Source organism: Urocitellus parryii, chromosome 7, assembly GCF_045843805.1.
Source record: "Urocitellus parryii isolate mUroPar1 chromosome 7, mUroPar1.hap1, whole genome shotgun sequence".
Lineage (NCBI taxonomy): Eukaryota > Metazoa > Chordata > Mammalia > Rodentia > Sciuridae > Urocitellus > Urocitellus parryii.
Genome location: NC_135537.1, coordinates 17,076,321 through 17,096,276, shown reverse-complemented (window position 1 = coordinate 17,096,276; position 19,956 = coordinate 17,076,321). Strand labels below are relative to the sequence as shown.

The window sequence follows — 19,956 nt, the reverse complement described above, 5'->3', positions numbered from 1 at the left end:
AGAAGAATATCCATGCTCCTCTTTTCTGACTTGGAACTTACCACCTATTTTTTTGGTGTATTTTGTTGCTCTTATTCCCAGAGCCACATTTCCAGTTGTGATTTCTCACCAATGTTCCTTGCTTAAGTGGCTGCCTTTTTAAATGACCTCTGTTTGGTGTCCTTGTCTCATGCAAGATATCATTCATGATCTCCTTCCCACAAGAGGTATTTAATCTTAGTTTCTTTATTTCTGTCTCCTCTTTCTTCCCGTCTTGTGGCTAGAAAACTTGAAGCTCTGCTACTGTTTGTTTCTTTATTTCCTAAATCTTGTTAATACTAAGTCATATAATTTCTTAAATTTGAAATATCTGTGTGCTGCTTCTCTGTCACCATAATAGCTGTACTTGTTTTTTTTCCTCATAAAGTACCCATGAATAGCAGTAATTTAAACAAATACCCTAACCTCAGAGCCCACGGTGCTATCCCTGCCCATCAGTCTTATCTCCTGTACAACATTTTTCTAAAATACTTTCATCATTATTTCTTAAATAATGACACTTTAGTGGCTTCCTTCTTTTGCATTCTGTCCAGACTCTTCTACTTGGCTCTCAATGTCCTCTCTAATCCTTTTACCTCACTTATTTTCCCATACTTACAACTTCTCTTATTGTCCATAATCAGTAATCAGCCAACATGGATGATACGTTGCATCTATTATGGAAAATGAAGTCTGAATGTATTCGTACATATTCATGGACCCTTGTTGGAACCATTTTTATTTCTGCATCTGTTACCTACATCAGATACACTCCCAGCCCTCTGCTGTGGTTCTCTAAAAGCCCTCCAGCTAACAAGTTAGATTGTATGCAGACTCCTAGTGGTCCTAGGGAAGTTTGTGCCCCAGTCCAGTCACACAGCTAGTCGCTAGTGGAGCAGGTGTCTGATTCTTAACACAGTATTTGTGTGTGTGTGTGTGTGTGTGTGTGTGTGTGTATGTGTGTGTGTCTTTTTTTGCCTTTACCTTTTTAAAAACATTATACAAGTAATAAGTGTCTCATTGCAGGAAAAAAATGAAAAGCTACCCATAACAAATAAATAAAAATTACTTAATGTCTCAGCATTCTCAGATGACTTTAATGTTTGCATTCTCAGTCTTTTGTGTATAAATATATGCAGTCACCCCTTGCTATTTGTGGGTATATTTGAGAATTTGCCTATTCACTAAAATTTATTTGTAATGCCAAAATCATTTATTGCGGCGCTTTTATAGACATTTGCAGATGTAGTGAAAATTTTGAGTTGCTCTGTGCCCTAAAGTTGAACAAGGCATTGCTATGCTTTCTTGTTGCAGCTCTTGTATTCTAATCTTGTCTCTTTTTCGTGGTCCTTTTAGTGTCATGTTTCTGCACTTTGAGGCTTTCTGTTGTGGTTTAAAGTGAAGCCTAGTCATAGTGCTATCGAGTTGTCTGTGGTTTCTGAGCACAAGAAGGCTGTGCTGTGCCTTAAATGAAAATATGTATGTTAGAAAAACTCATTTAGTCATTGTCACACTGCTTTGGGCTCTGAGTTCAGTGATAATGAATCAACAATGTATATTGAATGACGTTCTTTCTTTAAACAGAAGCACACGTGAAACAAGGTTATATTATTGATCAGTTGATGAAAATGTTGTGGCCAGAGGCTCCCAGGAATTTAACTCTTTTCCCCTAGAATCAGGATTCAATATTCACTCATTCAGTGTTTGAAGTAAATCCACAGAGCTGTGAATAATCATCTAAACATGTGTATGTGTAGGTGTCTATAAACATGCATCTTCTCTAACATTGGATTATACTTTGTATAATTGGATTATATTCTTATTTAGATTATTATTTAGATTATACTCTGTATAATTGGATCATATTCTTATTTAGATTATTATGTTTACACATAACATTTAGTAATATTTTATGTGTTATAATATTTATTGTATATTAATATATTTAAAAATATTTGTGCATTATCTATCCTTAATGAGAGACTTTTCAGCCTTATTAGTCAGTTTTTCAGTACTAACTAAACCATAGAAAGAGGCAGGGAGGTATCTGAGAACAACTGTGGTAGGAGTAACTCATAGAGTTCCTCCATGCTCTTATTTATTGAGCAAATTGAACAGAAAACCCAGCTTAATTTAAACAAGGTGGAATATTCTTTCAAAGTTTTGGGTACATCCCCTGCACCATCATTGTCTTTATGGATCTTCAGCTGCATATTCTCTAAAAACCTGAACCCACCTGTGTACCATTCCTTCCACATTTTGTTTCTGCACTTTCCTTGTCCTGAGAGAATTTCTGATACTGGGCTAATAAGTAAATGGATTCTTATGTGTTGAAATTGTAACAGTACAAAGGTATGTCAAATCAGGTCACATCTCAGGCCCTGACTCTTGGAGGTTGTAATTCAGGTGGACGATGAAGTACAACTCGGGGAAAACAACATTAGAATAAAAAAGAAAGTTTGATACAAATTTAGAAGAAAGGGTTGAAGTCAGAGATCAGATAAACTAAGGATATTAAAGATGAGCATAATATTTAAGTCAAGACTACTTTTAATTCTATTCCATAGATGAAGAATTAAAGAACTGAATCATAGAATATAAATGGTCGTTGTGCTTTAATTGTGTTTAGAATGTGGAAAGTCTCAGTGACCTTATCTGCTTATTTCTTTTGAATAAGGAGTATCTTCTGATTTCAAAGAGAATATGACGTATGGAGAACAGATTCTAATGAGTCCTTTTACGTTGCATACATGGAAGTTGTCGGTTATTTTCCCATTTGATATACCCCATAAAAATAAGGGTTTGGATCCTAAGTCATGCCATCTGAGCTGCCTCATAGCAGTTGATATAGTAAGGAACTGACAGTCCTCACTGTGTGGATTATAGCCTTGAGTCTGGACAGAGAGGTGGGGGTCCTGTGCTGTCAGAGGAAAGTCGTTTGGCAGTTTCCTCTTCCTTAGATGTCACTTGAGCCTGAAGACTGTTAGGGTGCTTCTCTCAGTGTTTTGATGACCACGTGGGCAGCTATACCTTCTCTGGAGTAGAGTGTCACTGTACTACTGACCTTGTCATGCAAGCATGGAAATGGGTTTGCACTGTATGGTTTTAGGCCAGCTTTCAAGGAATAATTAAATTCTACCTATTGCTGATATTCATCATGTATCATTCTTCTTCAAAGAAATATGGCAGAAATTTGCTTTGTTAGTCAATAATCTTAAAGCTGGGTGCTATGGCACATGCCTGTAATCCAGTGGCTTGGGAAGCTAAAGCAGAAGGATCACAAGTTCATGGCCAGCCTCAGCAAATTAATAAGGCCCTCAGCAATTTAGTGAGACCCTGTCCCAAAATTTAAAAGAATTTAAAAGCGCTCCTGGGTTCAATCCCTTGTACAAAAAAAAAAAAAAAAAAAGAAGAAGAAGAAGAAGGAAAAGAAAACATTGTTAGACGTTTTACTTATACTTTTTGCCTGAAGAATAATTATACATAATTTCAGAAATCATATATTAAGACCTATTTTCCAAGAATATCCACTATGTGTATGCATATAGTTTTTTTTTTTTCTTCTTTCAGCCGCCACCTCCTTTAGTGAAAGTAATCGAAGATTTGCCCAAGAATAAACTGAATGCCAGTGATGTTAAGATGATGGTTCCTTCAGGAAGAGTACAGCGGCCAACAAAATCCAGAGATAGCAAAATTCAGACTAGAATATTAAAACAAGACCTCACTGGTACTTTTGAAAATAAAGAGGTAAGAATATTTTATCATTAAACTCTGTTTTATCATAACACCATTGTAGGCAGATCTTGTGATTTGTAGGCCATTGTCACTTCCCTGTCCTGGAACCTAAAGGAATATCATATGAAGAGAAGAACATGGTAACTGAAATTGCATTGTGCTTTTATGCATTTTATGTTTTGACATAAATGTAGCACATGTTTATGTACTTTAAAAAGACAGTACAGAACTGTACTGTCTAATATGCTAGCCACTAGCATGTGACCGATGAATACCTGAAGTGTGGCTAGTCTGAATCAAGTCACGCTCTAAATTAAAACACTTTCACAGTAAGAAGGTGTGAAAACTTAGAATCAAGTAAATAATGTAAAATATCTTATTAGTCAATTATTTTTGTACTGATTATATGTTGAACTGATCTCATTATGTTGGGCTAACTATTATTATTAAGCTGAATTTTCCCTATTTCTCTACGTTTTGGATGTGATTCCTAGAAAATTTTTAATTTTGTAGCCCGTGTTGTACTTCTTTTAGGCGATGCTGATACAGAAGGTAATAAAGGGGGGAAAATTCAAGTATGCCTTTCTTTCTCCTTGCTCATTGTCCCATTCATCTTTGTCCTCCTAGAGGTAGCTGGGATGCTAATAGTAGACTTACCTTTGAGGGTAGAAATTTCAGTGAGTTTTCTTCTTATATAAATTTTTGTGTGTTTTCCTAACTTCCTCTAAAGCACTGATAGTACTTTGGAATAGAAAGAGATATGAATAGAGAAGTTATGTTATTTTAGATGAATTTTTAAGCTCTTTATTGATGATAAATATGCACACTTGCAGAGTACATGAGTATACACAAGTATACAATGAATTTTCACAAACCAAACACACCAATGTTACCATGACACATATCAAAAAAAAAAAAAAAAAGGAACTTTACCAGCACCTTGCCAACTGGTTGAAGCAAATTTACATGCCCATGAGCAGTATTTGAGAGCTGTAGTTGCTCCACATTCTCACCAACATTTGGTATTTTTCACGTTAGTTTAAATAACTTTTCATCTTGAAGACTTTTAAAATTATGAAACACACACACAGAGAAGAATGTATAAAGCATATTACAACTTAGTAAAAAAATAAATAAAAAGATCACATATGTACCCTGTGTTGGGTGGCTCTGGTACTGTCTTCAGATTTGGTGCTTTGTTACACATTCATAGTTTATGTAACAGTGAAAAGATCCAAAGCACAATTAGCAAAGGTGAAGTCCAGAGGAAAGCAGGCCACGTGCTTCCCTGAGTACTCTCCCCCTGGGGTCACAGGGCAAACTTGATTCCCCCAGCGGTAAATTCTGATGGCATATGTGAAGTATTGTCTATCAAGGAAATCATTAGAGACTCAGTGCCCAAGGCTTTTGCTGGTTATGTAGGCACCTGCTTAACATGTTTTAAGTTCCAGACTTTGAGAGAAAAGTGAACACTCTTAAGTGTTCATCATAAGCCACATTATACAATTTAGGCACATTGAACCATTCTTATTGGTTGTGAGGATGATAGAAATTCTTCCAAATTCTATCTTCTAGACACAAACATGAGCCATACTTACAAACAAGCCTTCTAAGGGTAACAGGACTATACATGCTATATTTACTTTTTTCTGCACATACCCATTTCTACATTAAGATATAAAGTATTATCAGGAGCTTTGGAGCCTTCTAAGTGTTTATCACACTTAAATTGAATAGCCAGCACAAAGCTAAAGCTGTGTAAAGATTGGGTGGTATTGCTCCTATTCAGTGAATGCTCTAGAAGAAGATGAGCTCTCGAGTGCTACCCGAGACTTGACCTGGAAATCTCACAAGGGAACCCTGTGTCGGATGGTTGTAATACTGTCTTTGGATTTGGTGCTTTGTTAGATTCAGCATTCCAGGGAATTTACAAGAGCCTTTTCTGGGAAAACGAATGAATATGATCACAGGTGACTTATGAAAATAAAAGGCTTATCGCAATCAGAGTTTCTGGCAGTCCTCTAGTGGACGGATGTGGATCTCCTCCCAAATGATGTCAGGGAGTGGGCTGCTTCTGAGGAACCCAGAGCCAGCCCTAAGGAAGAAGTTCAGTGAAGCACAGCTGTGGGAAGAAATGCATGTCTTCAACGAGGCTTGGCACCAGGAGCTGATGACCAAGACAAGAACAGATAAAATTCAGCCCCAACTCCCCAGAGTGTTCTATAGTTTGTTTAACAAGAGGCTGTGTTCAGCGGTGGCCAGTATCTTGTTGGCAGTAGTCAGCGTTTCTCCTTCCTGGATCACTTTGCTCCTGACTGGACTGGTTGCACTCTGTGTCTGGTGTCTGGTTCTTGAATGGGAATCTTCTTTCATCATCATCTGGGCTTTCCTTCACCACTTTCTTGAATATTTAGTTTCTTGTAGCAAAAAGATCACTGAAACTAAAACAGAATCGGGTGTCAGGTTTGAGCCAGGACTTGCAGATTCCTGACCATGAGTAAGTCACTGAACTCTAATCTTCCCATTTTCATGAATAAATGAAGATAACATCCCATCTCCTTTATGTAGTTGTTAGCATCAAATGAGGTAGTTTATGAAAATAGCTAAAGCCTATAAAAATTATTTTTCTACTAAGATTAAAAATTGACTTGAAAGTTTTCGATGTAAGGAGCTGTCAGAAGTTACTGAGGATAAAAGGCTGAACTAGATAAGATTTTCCACCAGAGTTGGCCTTCATGCTTTCATTTGAGGGAATTGTTGAGAATTTTAAGAAAAAGAGAGAGAGATGGTGAGGGAAGAAAGAAAACTACAACCATGGCCCCAGTCAGGCTATTCAAGCTAAGAATAATTTTTACATTTTAAAATGGCTACATTTTTAATGGCTATGTAAATATCTACACAATATTTTTTTTATCTTTTCCGTTGGCTCCCAAAACCTGAAGAATTTACTAACTTTTTAAAAAAGTCCTCTCCTGGGAAAAGAATACATCATAAACTATATTTGCTGTGTATCTGTGCTTAAAGGAAGGAGGGAGAGAGTGTGTGTGATATAGAATCTGGTGATGTGAATAATATTTCTTACTGTGTGTGTATTCTAAAGTTGGAAAGCCACCGTGGACAAGATGACCATGTTTTCAGTTTCATGATTATGTCACTTCTTTTTTTTTCTTTTTTTAGAATGAATTGTCAGATGGATTAAACAAAAAACGTTTACAAATCTTATTAAAAGGCTATGGCGAATATCCAACAAAATACAGGTAAAGTTCTAAATCTTTTATTGTTAAATCATTTTTAAAATTTCAAAATTTTCAAAAAAAATTATTTAAAAATGTATTTTAATTTCAGAATGTTCATTTGGCGTGCTCTACTACAACTGCCGGAAAATCATACAGCATTTAGTAGCCTAATAGATAAAGGTATTCATGAGGCATTTATCAACCTTCAGAAGCAATACCCCATCAAAAGTAGGAAACTACTCAGAGTATTACAGAGGTATGTTCTGAAGATTGCAGAAATATATGTATATATAAAACCTGTAACTCAAAACTGCAATGTTTTAAAATCCTCCCTTTGTATTGTTCAGTCAGCTTTGATTAGCCTGTGTTACATACTAGTAAAAATAAAACAGATATATATTATATATGAAAATTAGTTTGCATTGTGTTCTAGAAAATAGGAATCTTTCAAATGATCTTCAGGAACAGAGCTGCATGGTAGAAAGAGTTTTGAATTTGGAGGCAAAACACCCAGTTTTAAGTCCTTGTTCCACCACTTGACAACTGTGATGTAGGAGATGCTATTTTACTTCTCACCTTTCAGTTATCTGAAAATGGGTCTAACAATACCAACATCATAAGATTATTGGAGTAATTAGATGAGAACCTCTTTTAGAATGCTTATGCTAGTGTATATTTCATATTAAGTACTCAACAAATATCAATAATAGAACATAACCCTTTAAAGTACTTCTCATGTTTTAAGCACTACAAATATATATACTTAACTTATTTTACAGATAAAAAAAAAAACATAGAAGCATAGGGGCTAGGGCTAGGGCTTAGCAGTAGAGCACTCCCTCGCACGTGCAAGGCCCTGGGTTCGATCCTCAGCACCACATATATATAAAAAGATAGATAGATAGATAGATAGATAGAGCGATAGAGAGATAGAGCAAGCAAGCAAGGATGGAGAAGTTAGGAAATATGACCCAGTCATGTAAGTGCAGAGTCCAAGACTTACTAAATTAAGCTTTTGTTATAAAAAGTTGTAAGCATAAGTATGCATAGGAATATAAGGAATATTCTCAGTGGGGCCTGTCACCCAGCTCAGTAGCTGCCCATTCAGGCGATTCTTATTGTGTTAGTACTTCCACTCACTCCACACCCCTCTCACACCACCTGCCTTGTGGTCAATTCACTTTCACACACCCTACTAAATAGTTATACACATATCTCTAAAGGATAGGGGCTCCTTTAAGATAAGCAAGCACTTTACCTTTTTATCACACCAAAAAAAAGAATTAACAATAATTCTTTAGTATCCTTAAGTACCCCATCATCTTTTCCATTACTCTGATTGTCTTAGGAAATTTTTTATGGTAAATCAGGGTCCAAACAAGGTGCACACATTTTTAAGATTTGTTTTAATCTACCAATTCTGATTCCTTCTTTTTTTTCGATTTAGTTGTTGAAGAAACCAGGAATTAACTTACAATATGAATTGTCCATATTTTGGAATTTTCTGATTTGTTCCCATGGTGTTATTTACCATGTTCCTTTTTGTCCTGAATTTACTATAAAGTGATAATCAAGCTAGGGTCCTGCTCTGGTACAAGATTTTTATTTTTTACCCTTTGGTGTTTGTTTTTTTGTTTTTCAAGAAAACTTTGTAGGTGGCCTTATGTACATCTGTTAGGAAGTTTACTGATTGTCTCTCTTTTGGAGCTGTTAATGGTTATTAATGATCATCCAATAGGCCTGTTACTTCCCCAGAGATCAGCAAAACATTGACAAAATCTAGTTCTACCATTTCTTCTCTTTTTATGAACTGGGAAATTTTTTAAATATTTTTTTTTTAGTTGTAGTTGGACACAACATCTTTATTTCATTTATTTTTGTGTGGTGCTAAGGATTGAACCCAGTGTCTTGCATGTGCTAGGCGAGCACTCTACTGCTGAGCCACAATCCCAGACCCTAAACTGGGAAATTTTTTAAAGGAAAATTTCTGTTATTTGGCTACTCTGGGATAGAATCCACATAGGAAAGGCAGGTTAATGCATAGTACTTTTTTAAAAATTTATTTATCAGTTTTCCAAATACTAAATTGATTATCTTAAAACCTCACCCCAGGTGCTGGGGTGTGGCTCAGCAGTAGAGCGCTCACCTAGTACATACGAGGTGCTGGGTTCAATCCTCAGCACCACATAAAATAAATAAATAAAATAAAGGTTAAAAACAACAACAATACATGCAAGGCAAACACTGTACCAACTGAGCTACAACCTCAGACTCTATTTTTGTGATTTTTAAATACAAAAATTATTTCAAAATACAAAGTTTAAAAGAAACCTTAAAGGTATTAGAAGTAAATATTGGAGAATTATAATCCAAAGTATAATAAGCTTGACAAAAAATTAGACAATAAGATAACAAATAACCCAATCAACAAATGGGCCAAGGACCTGAACAGACACTTCTCAGAGGAGGACATACAATCAATCAACAAGTACATGAAAAAATGCTCACCATCTCTAGCAGTCAGAGAAATGCAAATCAAAACCACCCTAAGATACCATCTCACTCCAGTAAGATTGGCAGCCACTATGAAGTCAAACAACAACAAGTGCTGGCGAGGATGTGGAGAAAAGGGTACACTTGTACATTGCTGGTGGGACTGCAAATTGGTGCCGCCAATTTGGAAAGCAGTATGGAGATTCCTGGGAAAGCTGGGAATGGAACCACCATTTGACCCTGCTATTGCCCTTCTTGACTATTCCCTGAAGACCTTAAAAGAGCATGCTACAGGGATACTGCCACATCGATGTTCATAGCAGCACAATTCACAATAGCTAGACTGTGGAACCAACCCAGATGCCCTTCAATAGATGAATGGATAAAAAAAAATGTGGCATTTATACACCATGGAATATTACGCAGCACTAAAAAATGACAAAATCATGGAATTTGCAGGGAAATGGATGGCACTAGAACAGATTATGCTAAGTGAAGCTAGCCAATCCCTAAAAAACAAATACCAAATGTCTTCTTTGATATAATGAGAGCGACTATGAACAGAGTAGGGAGGAAGAGCAGGAAAAAAAAAGATTAACTTTAAACAGAGACATGAGGTGGGAGGGAAAGGGAGAGAAAAGGGAAATTGCATGGAAATGAAGGGAGACCCTCATTGCTATACAAAATTACATATAAGAGGTTGTGAGGGGAATGGGAAAATAAACAAGGAGAGAAATGAGTTACAGTAGATGGGGTAGAGAGAGAAGATGGGAGGGGAGGGGAGGGGGGATAGTAGGGGATAGGAAAGGTAGCAGAATACAACAGTTACTAATAGGGCATTATGTAAAAATGTGGATGTGTAACCGATGTGATTCTGCAATCTGCATTTGGGGTAAAAATTGGGAGTTCATAACCCACTTGAATCTAATGTATGAAATATGATATGTCAAGAGCTATGTAATGTTGTGAACAACCAATAAAAAAATAAAAAATAAAAAAATAAGCTTGACATATCAAAAAGAGATTGATATGAATATAATATCTCAACATGTGAAAAAAATTTCTACACAAAGACATGAAATGGAGAAAATACAGGTAAAACATGACAGATGAAAGGCTCATTTCTCTAACATATGAAGTATTCATATAAATAATTGTGAAAAAAACTGATCAATGAAAAATAGATAAAGAATTTAACATACAGATCACAGCACTGGAAATCGTTCTTAAACATGAAAAGATGCTGCTGATCTTCCTCATAATAAAAGTGTCATTTCTCACCTAGAAATAAATGGTTGATAATAAATTATGTTGACAAGAGTATGAGAAAACAGGCATCCTTTTACACAAGTGATGGGAATGTAAGTACTTTTGTGGATGACAATTTGGTAGTGGTTGTGGATTTTTTTTTTAAACTGGGAGTTAATTCAGGAGCACTTTACCACTAAATTACATCCTCTGCCATTTTTATTTATTTGACTTTTATTTTTAGGGTCTCACTAAGTTGGTGAGACTGGCCTCCAATTTATAATCCTTCTGCCTCAGCTTCCAAGTCACTGGTGTTACAGCCATGACCCACTGTGCCTGGTCTGGCTATTGAAATTACAAACACACATATCCTTTGACCCATCAATTCCACTTCTGGGAATTTATCCAAATTTGTAATACCACATGAAGAATGATGGACATATACTCATACTCAGCACAGCATTGTTTATAAAAGATTAGGAGACTCTTAAAGGCCCAAGAATGGGGATCATTAAAAAAAAAAAAAGTGCCTGTGCAAAGCTCTCATTCAACTATAAAACATTATGAGGCTGTTGCTGTACATTTACTGATATTAACTATTTCCAACAGATTATTAGTTGTAAAATGCAAGGTACAGAACAATGTTTATAATATACCATGATTTGTGCTTTTAAAAAGAGGTTTTATAATTAAATTGCTTTAGAGGAAAGGATCTAGATGATAGGTAAAAGGAACAATTTTCACCAGATATACCTTCTGTATTGAAATTTTTATCATGTGACGGTATTTTTTATTCACAAATTTTAATGACATTATTGTTTTCTGGTCTTTATTATTTTATTCACAGAACCCTGTCTGCTTTAGCTCATTGGTCTGCCATCTTTAGTGACACACCCTATCTTCCACTTTTGGCATTTCCGTTTGTAAAATTATTCCAGAACAACCAGCTTATCTGTTTTGAAGTCGTTGCTACTCTCATAAGTAAGTAGATAATGATTACAGAATGAACCAAGAATGAATTCTTGAAACATTTTCCTGATGATTTGGCACCTTTGTGACACCTAACAACAATCCTAGATTTCTCTACTTTTTTAAGTCAGGAAAGTGTGGAACAATCAGGTTTTACACAAAGTGGACATTTCAAACATGTAATGGAATATTACTCAGCAATAAACGAGAATAAAATCATGGCATTTGCAGGTAAATGGATACAGTTGGAGAAGATAATGCTAAGTAAAGTTAGCCCATCCCAAAAATACAAATGACGAATGTTTTCTCTGATATAAGGTGACTGACTCATAACTCATAGTGGGGTAGGGAGGGGGGACATGGGAGGAATAGACGAACTCTAGGTAGGACAGAGGGGTGGGAGGGGGCAGGGGTTAGGAATGATGGTGGAATGTAATGGACATCATTATCCAAAGTACATATATGAAGACATGAATTGGTGTAAACATACTTTATATACAAACAGAGATATGAAAAATTATGTTCTATATGTGTAATAAGAATAGTGATGCATTCCGATGTCATGTATTTAAAAAATAAAAGCAATTAAATAAAAAAAAAAAACATTTTATTTACAGGAAAATTTGGGCTAGGAGCCGTGGTACACACCTGTAATACCAGAAGCTCCAGAGGCTGAGGCTGGAGGATCATGAGTTCAAACCAGTCTCAGCAAAGGCAAGGTGCTAAGCTACTTAGTGAGGCCTTGTCTCTAAATAAAATACAAAATAGGGCTGAGGATGTGGCTCAGTGGTCGAATGCCCCTGAGTTCAATCCCTCATACAACCACCACCACCACCCGCCAAAAAAAGGGGAAATTTGGGTGGATAAATTTTAGAAGATATTCATACTGGATTTGGTTGTGAAGAAAGAAGCAGATCCTCCACTTACTGAAAGGCAGTTATTCTTCATTGGATTGATGAGTTTGTAAAGCACTTTGCACACAGTGCCTGTTGTTTATCTTCGTCATCTGTGGCTAACATTTATTTGAGCTCTTTCTGTGTACCAGACACTGTTCTCAGGTGCCTGATGTGTAGATCAAAGATGTTTTACTTTGTTCATGCATTTAATCTTTACAATAATTCTATTTGGTAGATATTACCTCCTTTTTACAAATGAGGAGACTGAAACACAGAGTACTTAGGTTATCATCCAAGGTTAGTTTGGTGGCAGCAAGCATCTGACCCAGGCAGTCATAATCCATAATCTGCTGCCATTAAGGTCATTGCCCACCACCATCATCTATGCCAGCAAATGGGTCATTATTTTCATATTAGTAAAATCATGTCTGTTAAATTGGATTAAATTAAATTAAATTAAAATTCAAGCATACATATTATAATTCCCTCCATACTTTTTTATTACATTGTACTTATTTTGATAATATTTTTTTTGATCATTAGAGAAAGTATGCAGAAGAAAATTCAGTATTTTTCCTCTCCAGAAACAATCTTTGGTAATATATTGATAAATTTCTTATGGGTATTTCCTTCCAAATTTCTACATATGCTTGGAAAGCATTATTTATTGCCTGTATAATATAATATTTCAACTTATAGGTATACCATAACTTATTTACCTTTCTACTTTTTCTGTGCTTTTAAGCAATTTGTTATTTAATCATGGTTTTATTTAATATTTAATATTGTGTAAATTTCCTAATTTTTATAAATTTCTTAGGTGTTTTTATTGATTGTAATATTTCATAGTGTGCATATACTAGCATAATTCATTTTTAAAAAAAAGAAACATAATTTAAGTAAGTATACAAGCCTATATGCTCATTTCCAGTAACACACACACACACACACACACACACACACACACACAAGTGTGCTATGCCAATAGCATAGATTGCCACCCTGTGTCTTTACATGTCAGGTTTTGTTTTGTTTTTGGTGTCAGGGATTGAACCCAGGATCATTTTACCACTGAGCCACACCCCCAGCCCTTTTTATTTTTTTATTTTGAGACAGGGTCTCACTAAGTTGCTTAGGGCCTTACTAAGTTGCTGAGGCTGGACTTGAATTTGCTATCTTTCTGTCTCAACCTCCTAGTCACTGGGATTACAAAAGGCACAATAGTGCCTGGCCATAGTGTCAGTATTTATTGAATGGCTTTTCATAGATTCTCAAAGTACATCAGTTTCATTGACTTTATTTCACTAAGTCTTCCTGGTTTCACTTGTTAACCACAAACTTTTTATTCCTTTCCAATGAAATGACTTATATGTATGGCACTCACATTATATATCATACTTCACACAATTATATATCTGTAGGTTACCAAAAAAGCTGAAGAATGGTAAAGAGGTCTTAGGATTTAAAGAGGCAATGTAAAGAGTCAATATAAATGCAAAGAGTTATTGCAGGTGGTTAATTTTGGGGCTAAATAGAACTCTGACTTTATTTGTGTCTGTGTGTGTCATATGTCTTTTGTGGTGGTACTAAAGTGGAATAAAAATACTTAGGGCAAATGGTTAATGTAGATAGGATTTTCTCTTGTTTGAAAACAGTATTCTATTAATGTTACAGGGAGGATAAGGGCTTTGTGTGTGTTGTGACATAGAGTGACATTGTAGTGTCTGAGACATAAAAGGTACTTGGTAAAATGCTGCTGAACCCAATTTTCCTTTTTAAATTAACTTATTTTAAAACAGCAATTTAGGGCTGGGGATGTGGCTCAAGCGGTAGCGTGCTCGCCTGGCATGCGTGCGGCCCGGGTTCGATCCTCAGCACCACATACCAACAAAGATGTTGTGTCCGCCAAAAACTAAAAAATAAATATTAAAAATTCTCTCTCTCTCTCTTCCTCTCTCTCCCCCTCTTTCTCACTCTCGCTTTAAAAAAAAACAATAAAACAGCAATTTAGAGAAATTGAAATATTTCTTTTCAAACTTAGTCTTTGGAAGATTTTATTTATGACTTAATCATCTAGCTCACATTTAAATGCTCAATAATATAATAAAACCCAAAATTAGAAAGTCCCTACAAACCACTTGTAATACAATATTCTGTTAATAAAGACTTCTTTTGCTAATTTTAAATAGGAGAGCTTACTATCAAAGGATGAAACTACAACTCAATACAGGTTGAACATTCCTAATCTGAAAATTCTAAATTCAGAAACTAAAATTTTGAGTGTCAACATGACACTTTCAGATTTTCAGATTTTGGAGCAGAACTTTGGGATTAAGGATGCTCACCTGGTAAAGTTTTGCAAATATTCCAAAACCCAAAAAACTCTGAAATCTGAAACACTTTTGGTCCCAGACATTTCAGATAGGGGAGACTCAGCCTGTATTTAAAATTAAAAAGCAGAATTTATATATATATTTTATATATTTAATTATATAAATTATATAATTTAATTAATACAGTTGAAGAACCCTGACTTTATATGTGTCTGTATGGCTTTGGAACTTACAGTCCAGATGGTGCCTAGAAGAAAATTTGAAAGCAAACAGTCACTTCTCTGAATTATTTGGAATACATAGACTCTTCATACCATCCTTTCTCTTTACTCTGCTATGTGTCTTTGTGGCTTTGGAACTTACAGTCCAGAGGGAAGGGGAGGGAGTGTGGGGACAGGAAAGATGGTGGAATGAGATGGACATCATTACCCTAGGTATGTGTATGACTACAAATATGGTACAACACTACGTCATGTGCAGAGAAATGAAAAGTTGTGCTGCATTTGTGAACGATGAATCAAAATGCATTCTGCTGTCATATATACCTAATAAAAATCAATTAATTAATTTTAAAAAAAGAATTTAATATGGGGCTGGGGTTGTGGCTTAGCGATAGAGTGCTTGCCTTGCACATGCAAGGTCCTGGGTTCGATCCTCAGCACCACATAAAAATAAATAAATAAATAAATAAAGGTAATATAAATAAATAAATAAATAAAGGTATTGTGTCCAACTACCACTAAAAAAATTTTTTAAAGTGTGTGTGTGTGTATATAATATATATATATTCATATATATGAATTAATATCTAAAGGACAGTTGAAGCATTAAGCAAAACCAACCAATTATCTTTCTTTTTTTTTTTTAAGCAGATGTTTCTTTTTTTAGAGAGAGAGAGAGAGAATTTTCAATATATAGTTTTCGGCGGACACAATATCTTTGTTGGTATGTGGTGCTGAGGATCGAACCCGGGCCGCACGCATGCCAGGCGAGCGCGCTACCGCTTGAGCCACATCCCCAGCCCAACAATTATCTTTTGAGAAGACCTTTTTTTGCTGGCTACACTGATTACACAGGGCAGTGAGTTTAAGTCAGCTTTAGAAACCTTTTCAGTGAAATGGAGTCTAATTTGGACTAGCTGACTTTCAGAGAGTACTGCTGGTTGGTTATGAAATTCAGGTTTACTGAAACAAAATGTCATTGATTAATGAAATTTAAAACTAGTTCCTATGATACTTGTTATTATGGTTATAAATAATCAGTCTTTTCCTGGGAATGGGGACTTTTTAATTGTCATTTAATGGATAAAGGTTACAATATATAGACATCTGTTTTAAGTATGTGTATATGAATATGTAAGAATGTAATTGTATTTTTTCTAACTTTTTTTTTTTTTTGGTACTGAAAACTTAACCCAGAGGCACTCTATCACGGAGCACATTCCCAGCCCTTTTAACCTTTTGTTTTTCCCAGCCTTTTCAGTCTTTTGTTTTGAGATACTAATTGGCTGAGGCTGGCCTCAAGCAAATCCTCCTTCCAGGGAGTTGGAATTATAGGCACGCACTATCGCACTATCCACTATCGCACCATCACACCTGGAAAAGCTTTTCTAACTTTGATAATGCATGAATTTTAATAGATTTAAGGAGGTAGGCATATTAACACTGAGCACATTTAAGGAACACCTGCATAGGAACCTTTTATAAAAGGGATCCTTTACTCAAGAGAAGGATAAAACAGGAGGTCCCAGAAACCAGAATATCCTATATCCTGTAACGAAGATCAGAAATACCTTCGAAAGGGGCTGGAGTTATAGATCAGTGATAGAATGCTTGCCTGGCATGTGTGAGGCCCTGGGTTTGATCCTCAGCACCACATATAAATAAATAAAGTAGATAAAATAAAAAGGTCCATTGACAACTAAAATATTATATATATATATATATATATATATATATATATATATATTTTTTTTTTTTTTTTAAAGAAAGAATTACCTTGGAAAGGTATGTGTGTGTGTGTGTGTGTGTGTGTGTTCTAATTGACACATTTTCATTTACTACTCTGAAAAAGTTTGCACCTAAGATTCTATTTTAACATAGAATTTTAAAAATCACTTATTCTAAGAACACATGTAAAAGGTTATGTTTTTATTCATGGATATATTGAGGACAGAAAGAGTGGATACATTTAAGAGTTATAAAGACCTTCGATAATATAGAAAAGTATTTAAAGATGCATTTTCTGTTTTTCCTTTTCCTTTGTAGTCAATTGGTGTCAACACTGGTTTGAATACTTTCCTAATCCTCCTATCAATATTCTTAGTATAATAGAAAACATTTTAGCATTTCATGACAAGGAACTGCTGCAGCACTTCATAGCTCATGATATAACATCTCAGGTAAGAGGTATACAAGTTTTAGAATAATATAACTTATTTGAGGAGTTAACGTTGATTCTGGTATAAATGGAACTGTATTTTTGTGAAGGCATATAATAAAAAGCATAGTAAGCCAGGTGCAGTGGCCTACACCTGTAATCCTAGCTAGTTGGGGGTGGTCTAAGACCTATCTCAAAGTAAAAAATAAAAAGTGGTGGGGATGTAGCTCAATGATAGAGCACCTCTGGGCTCAATCCTCAGTACTTCAAAAAATAAAACAGTAAACCATTATTTCTATTTAAACTGCCTTCCTTAAAGTTTACGAAGAGGTAGTTTTTTTCATAATTTTGTATTTAATATAATTATTTTCATAGCTTGAATATCAGAGAATATTATCAATGACTTCATTTTGATTTTTCATTAGAAAACTAATGAATTTTTTCCACATTTATTTTAGCTGTATGCTTGGCCTCTTCTTGAAACTGTGTTCTCAGAAGTACTGACAAGAGAGGAATGGCTCAAATTATTTGACAACGTCTTTTCCAACCATCCCTCCTTTCTGCTGATGACTGTGGTAGCCTACAACATATGTTCTAGAGCTCCTTTGCTCAATTGTACTCTTAAGGATGATTTTGAGGTAAATATCTGTTCTTAAGAGAAGGTTTTCAAATTTTAACTATTTCAGTTGAAAAATATAATTGAGCACCTACTACTGTATGTCAGGCTGTGGTGCTAGGTGGCAGGAATACAATGGAAAACAAGTTGGACTGCATCCCTGTAGTTTGTATGTGATTAAACAATGACAGCAGGCTCTGAGTCTTACAGTCATGGTGTCAGAAGAAAATTATGATAACATTGGGGTTTTGTGCTTATATTTATTTTTCTTTAATTAAAAAAAATCAGCACTGGGGATTGAGTTTATGAGCAGGCAAGTGTTCTGCTACTAAGCTACAGCCCCTGGCTGTGATTTTTTTTTCTTTTTCTTTTTTTATTTTTTTTTTAGCCTTTGTAAAAGATGTTGACCACTTCAGTAGTCAATTATTCTGTAATGATATTATCAGTGACCTATCTGACTAGTGGTGGTTGGGATGCTTATTACACATGCAAAATGGTGACTGAGGGTCCAGGGGCTTGGTAGGAAAGTGCCTGAAAGAAGGCATTGGAAGTGGGTTGGTTTTTTAAAATAGTTTAATATACTTTAATAGTAAACTTTATAAGATAGACGATATAAAAAATGTATTTTCATGTAGGACAATTTAGAAAATATAGTGAATAGATGGAATCTACCACATGATAAAAATGCTGTAAACACCATTTAGTTGTTGTCAGTAAGACATTGACTTAAAAAAAAATGAAAATCTGAATGTGGGCATTGTACAGAATGGAGGTGGTTTTAAAAAGGAGAGTCTCTTTTGGTGGATTGTATGAATTCGTTCAGGTTTTTGTGTGTGTTTGTAACCGATTTTGTGATTTCTACCAAATTAAACTTTACTTTTACTTTTTGGTTACATAGTACACACATATGTATTTTAGAAATTGGATCTGCCAGAACAAGATAATATAGAACTATTTCAGATATCTTTAAGCCACCCAACTAATTTATTTTCTAATATATTTATTTTGGATTTTGAATTTCTAAAAATCCAAACAGTGGAAGTGGTCTCATTTGTTAAAGCATTCTTTTTCTACTATAATGAAAGTCTTCATATTCAGTTAAAATGTAAACTGTTTGATTTCAAAATTTCATAATATAGTTGTGGCATCTTATTATATTTTGAAAATACAAAATTGAATCTTTATTTTAAAACTTGGATTAAGAAAGCCTTCAGTGAATTTCCAAAAAAAAAAAAAATTTAAATTCACATTTATATTTCTGAAATCTTGTTTTAACTCTGCCTCAAAATTGTTTTGTTAGGTAAATCTTGATTTAAACATCAAATTTTCTTACAGTATTTTTTTCACCATCGGAATAACCTGGATATAAATGTTGTGATTAGAGAAGTTTATCATCTCATGGAAACCACGCCTGCTCACATTCACCCAGACAATGTGCTGGATGTTTTTGTTGCACTGACAAAAGGACAATATCCAATATTTAATCAATATCCAAAGTTTATTGTGGACTATCAGACACAGGAACGAGAACGAATAAGGAAAGATGAATTGGATTACTTGAGAGAGAGGTAATAATGAAATACTTGTTCTTTGATAGAAATGAAATCTGTTATAAATATAAGCCAGAAAATTTTTAATGAAAAATCTATTAAATTTTAAGTATTTTTGCAGAATCAAAGTTTGAAGGCTGGAGGTATCTTTAAACATTTAATTCTTGATCTGGAAGTAAAATCAGTTACTGCATATTAATCAAGTATACATTTTGTGTTTTGATTGTCTTTGGACTAAATCACTAAGCTTTCTTGTTTGTGTTTTCATAATAATAAATATTGTCTCCTTAAGGCAGGCAGTTGAAGATATGCATGCTGAAGTGGACCAGCAAAGAATCAAAGATGAAGCATGGTACCAGAAACAAGAGCTGCTCCGTAAAGCTGAAGAAACAAGAAGAGAAATGCTCTTGCAAGAGGAGGAAAAGATGATGCAGCAAAGACAGAGGTATGTTTGCATCTGAAAAAAAACTATGCACATGAGTC

At 34.9% G+C, this 19,956-nt stretch overlaps 1 protein-coding gene across 3 annotated transcripts in view; it reads left to right on the top strand.

The window, feature by feature from the left end:
* Positions 1-19,956, top strand: part of Tbc1d31 (TBC1 domain family member 31) — a 73,305-nt gene that overhangs the window by 28,185 nt on the left and 25,164 nt on the right. For 2 of the 3 annotated variants that reach the window (XM_077800366.1, XM_077800365.1), the window contains exons 8-15: positions 3,589-3,765; positions 6,931-7,010; positions 7,099-7,245; positions 11,578-11,711; positions 17,196-17,329; positions 17,766-17,945; positions 19,259-19,491; positions 19,766-19,918. In XM_077800366.1, coding sequence (XP_077656492.1) covers positions 3,589-3,765; positions 6,931-7,010; positions 7,099-7,245; positions 11,578-11,711; positions 17,196-17,329; positions 17,766-17,945; positions 19,259-19,491; positions 19,766-19,918 — 1,238 coding nt within the window. Of the gene's footprint in view, positions 1-3,588; positions 3,766-6,930; positions 7,011-7,098; positions 7,246-11,577; positions 11,712-17,195; positions 17,330-17,765; positions 17,946-19,258; positions 19,492-19,765; positions 19,919-19,956 lie in introns of those variants that run through there. The other variant, XM_026407213.2, reaches the window with a different exon arrangement.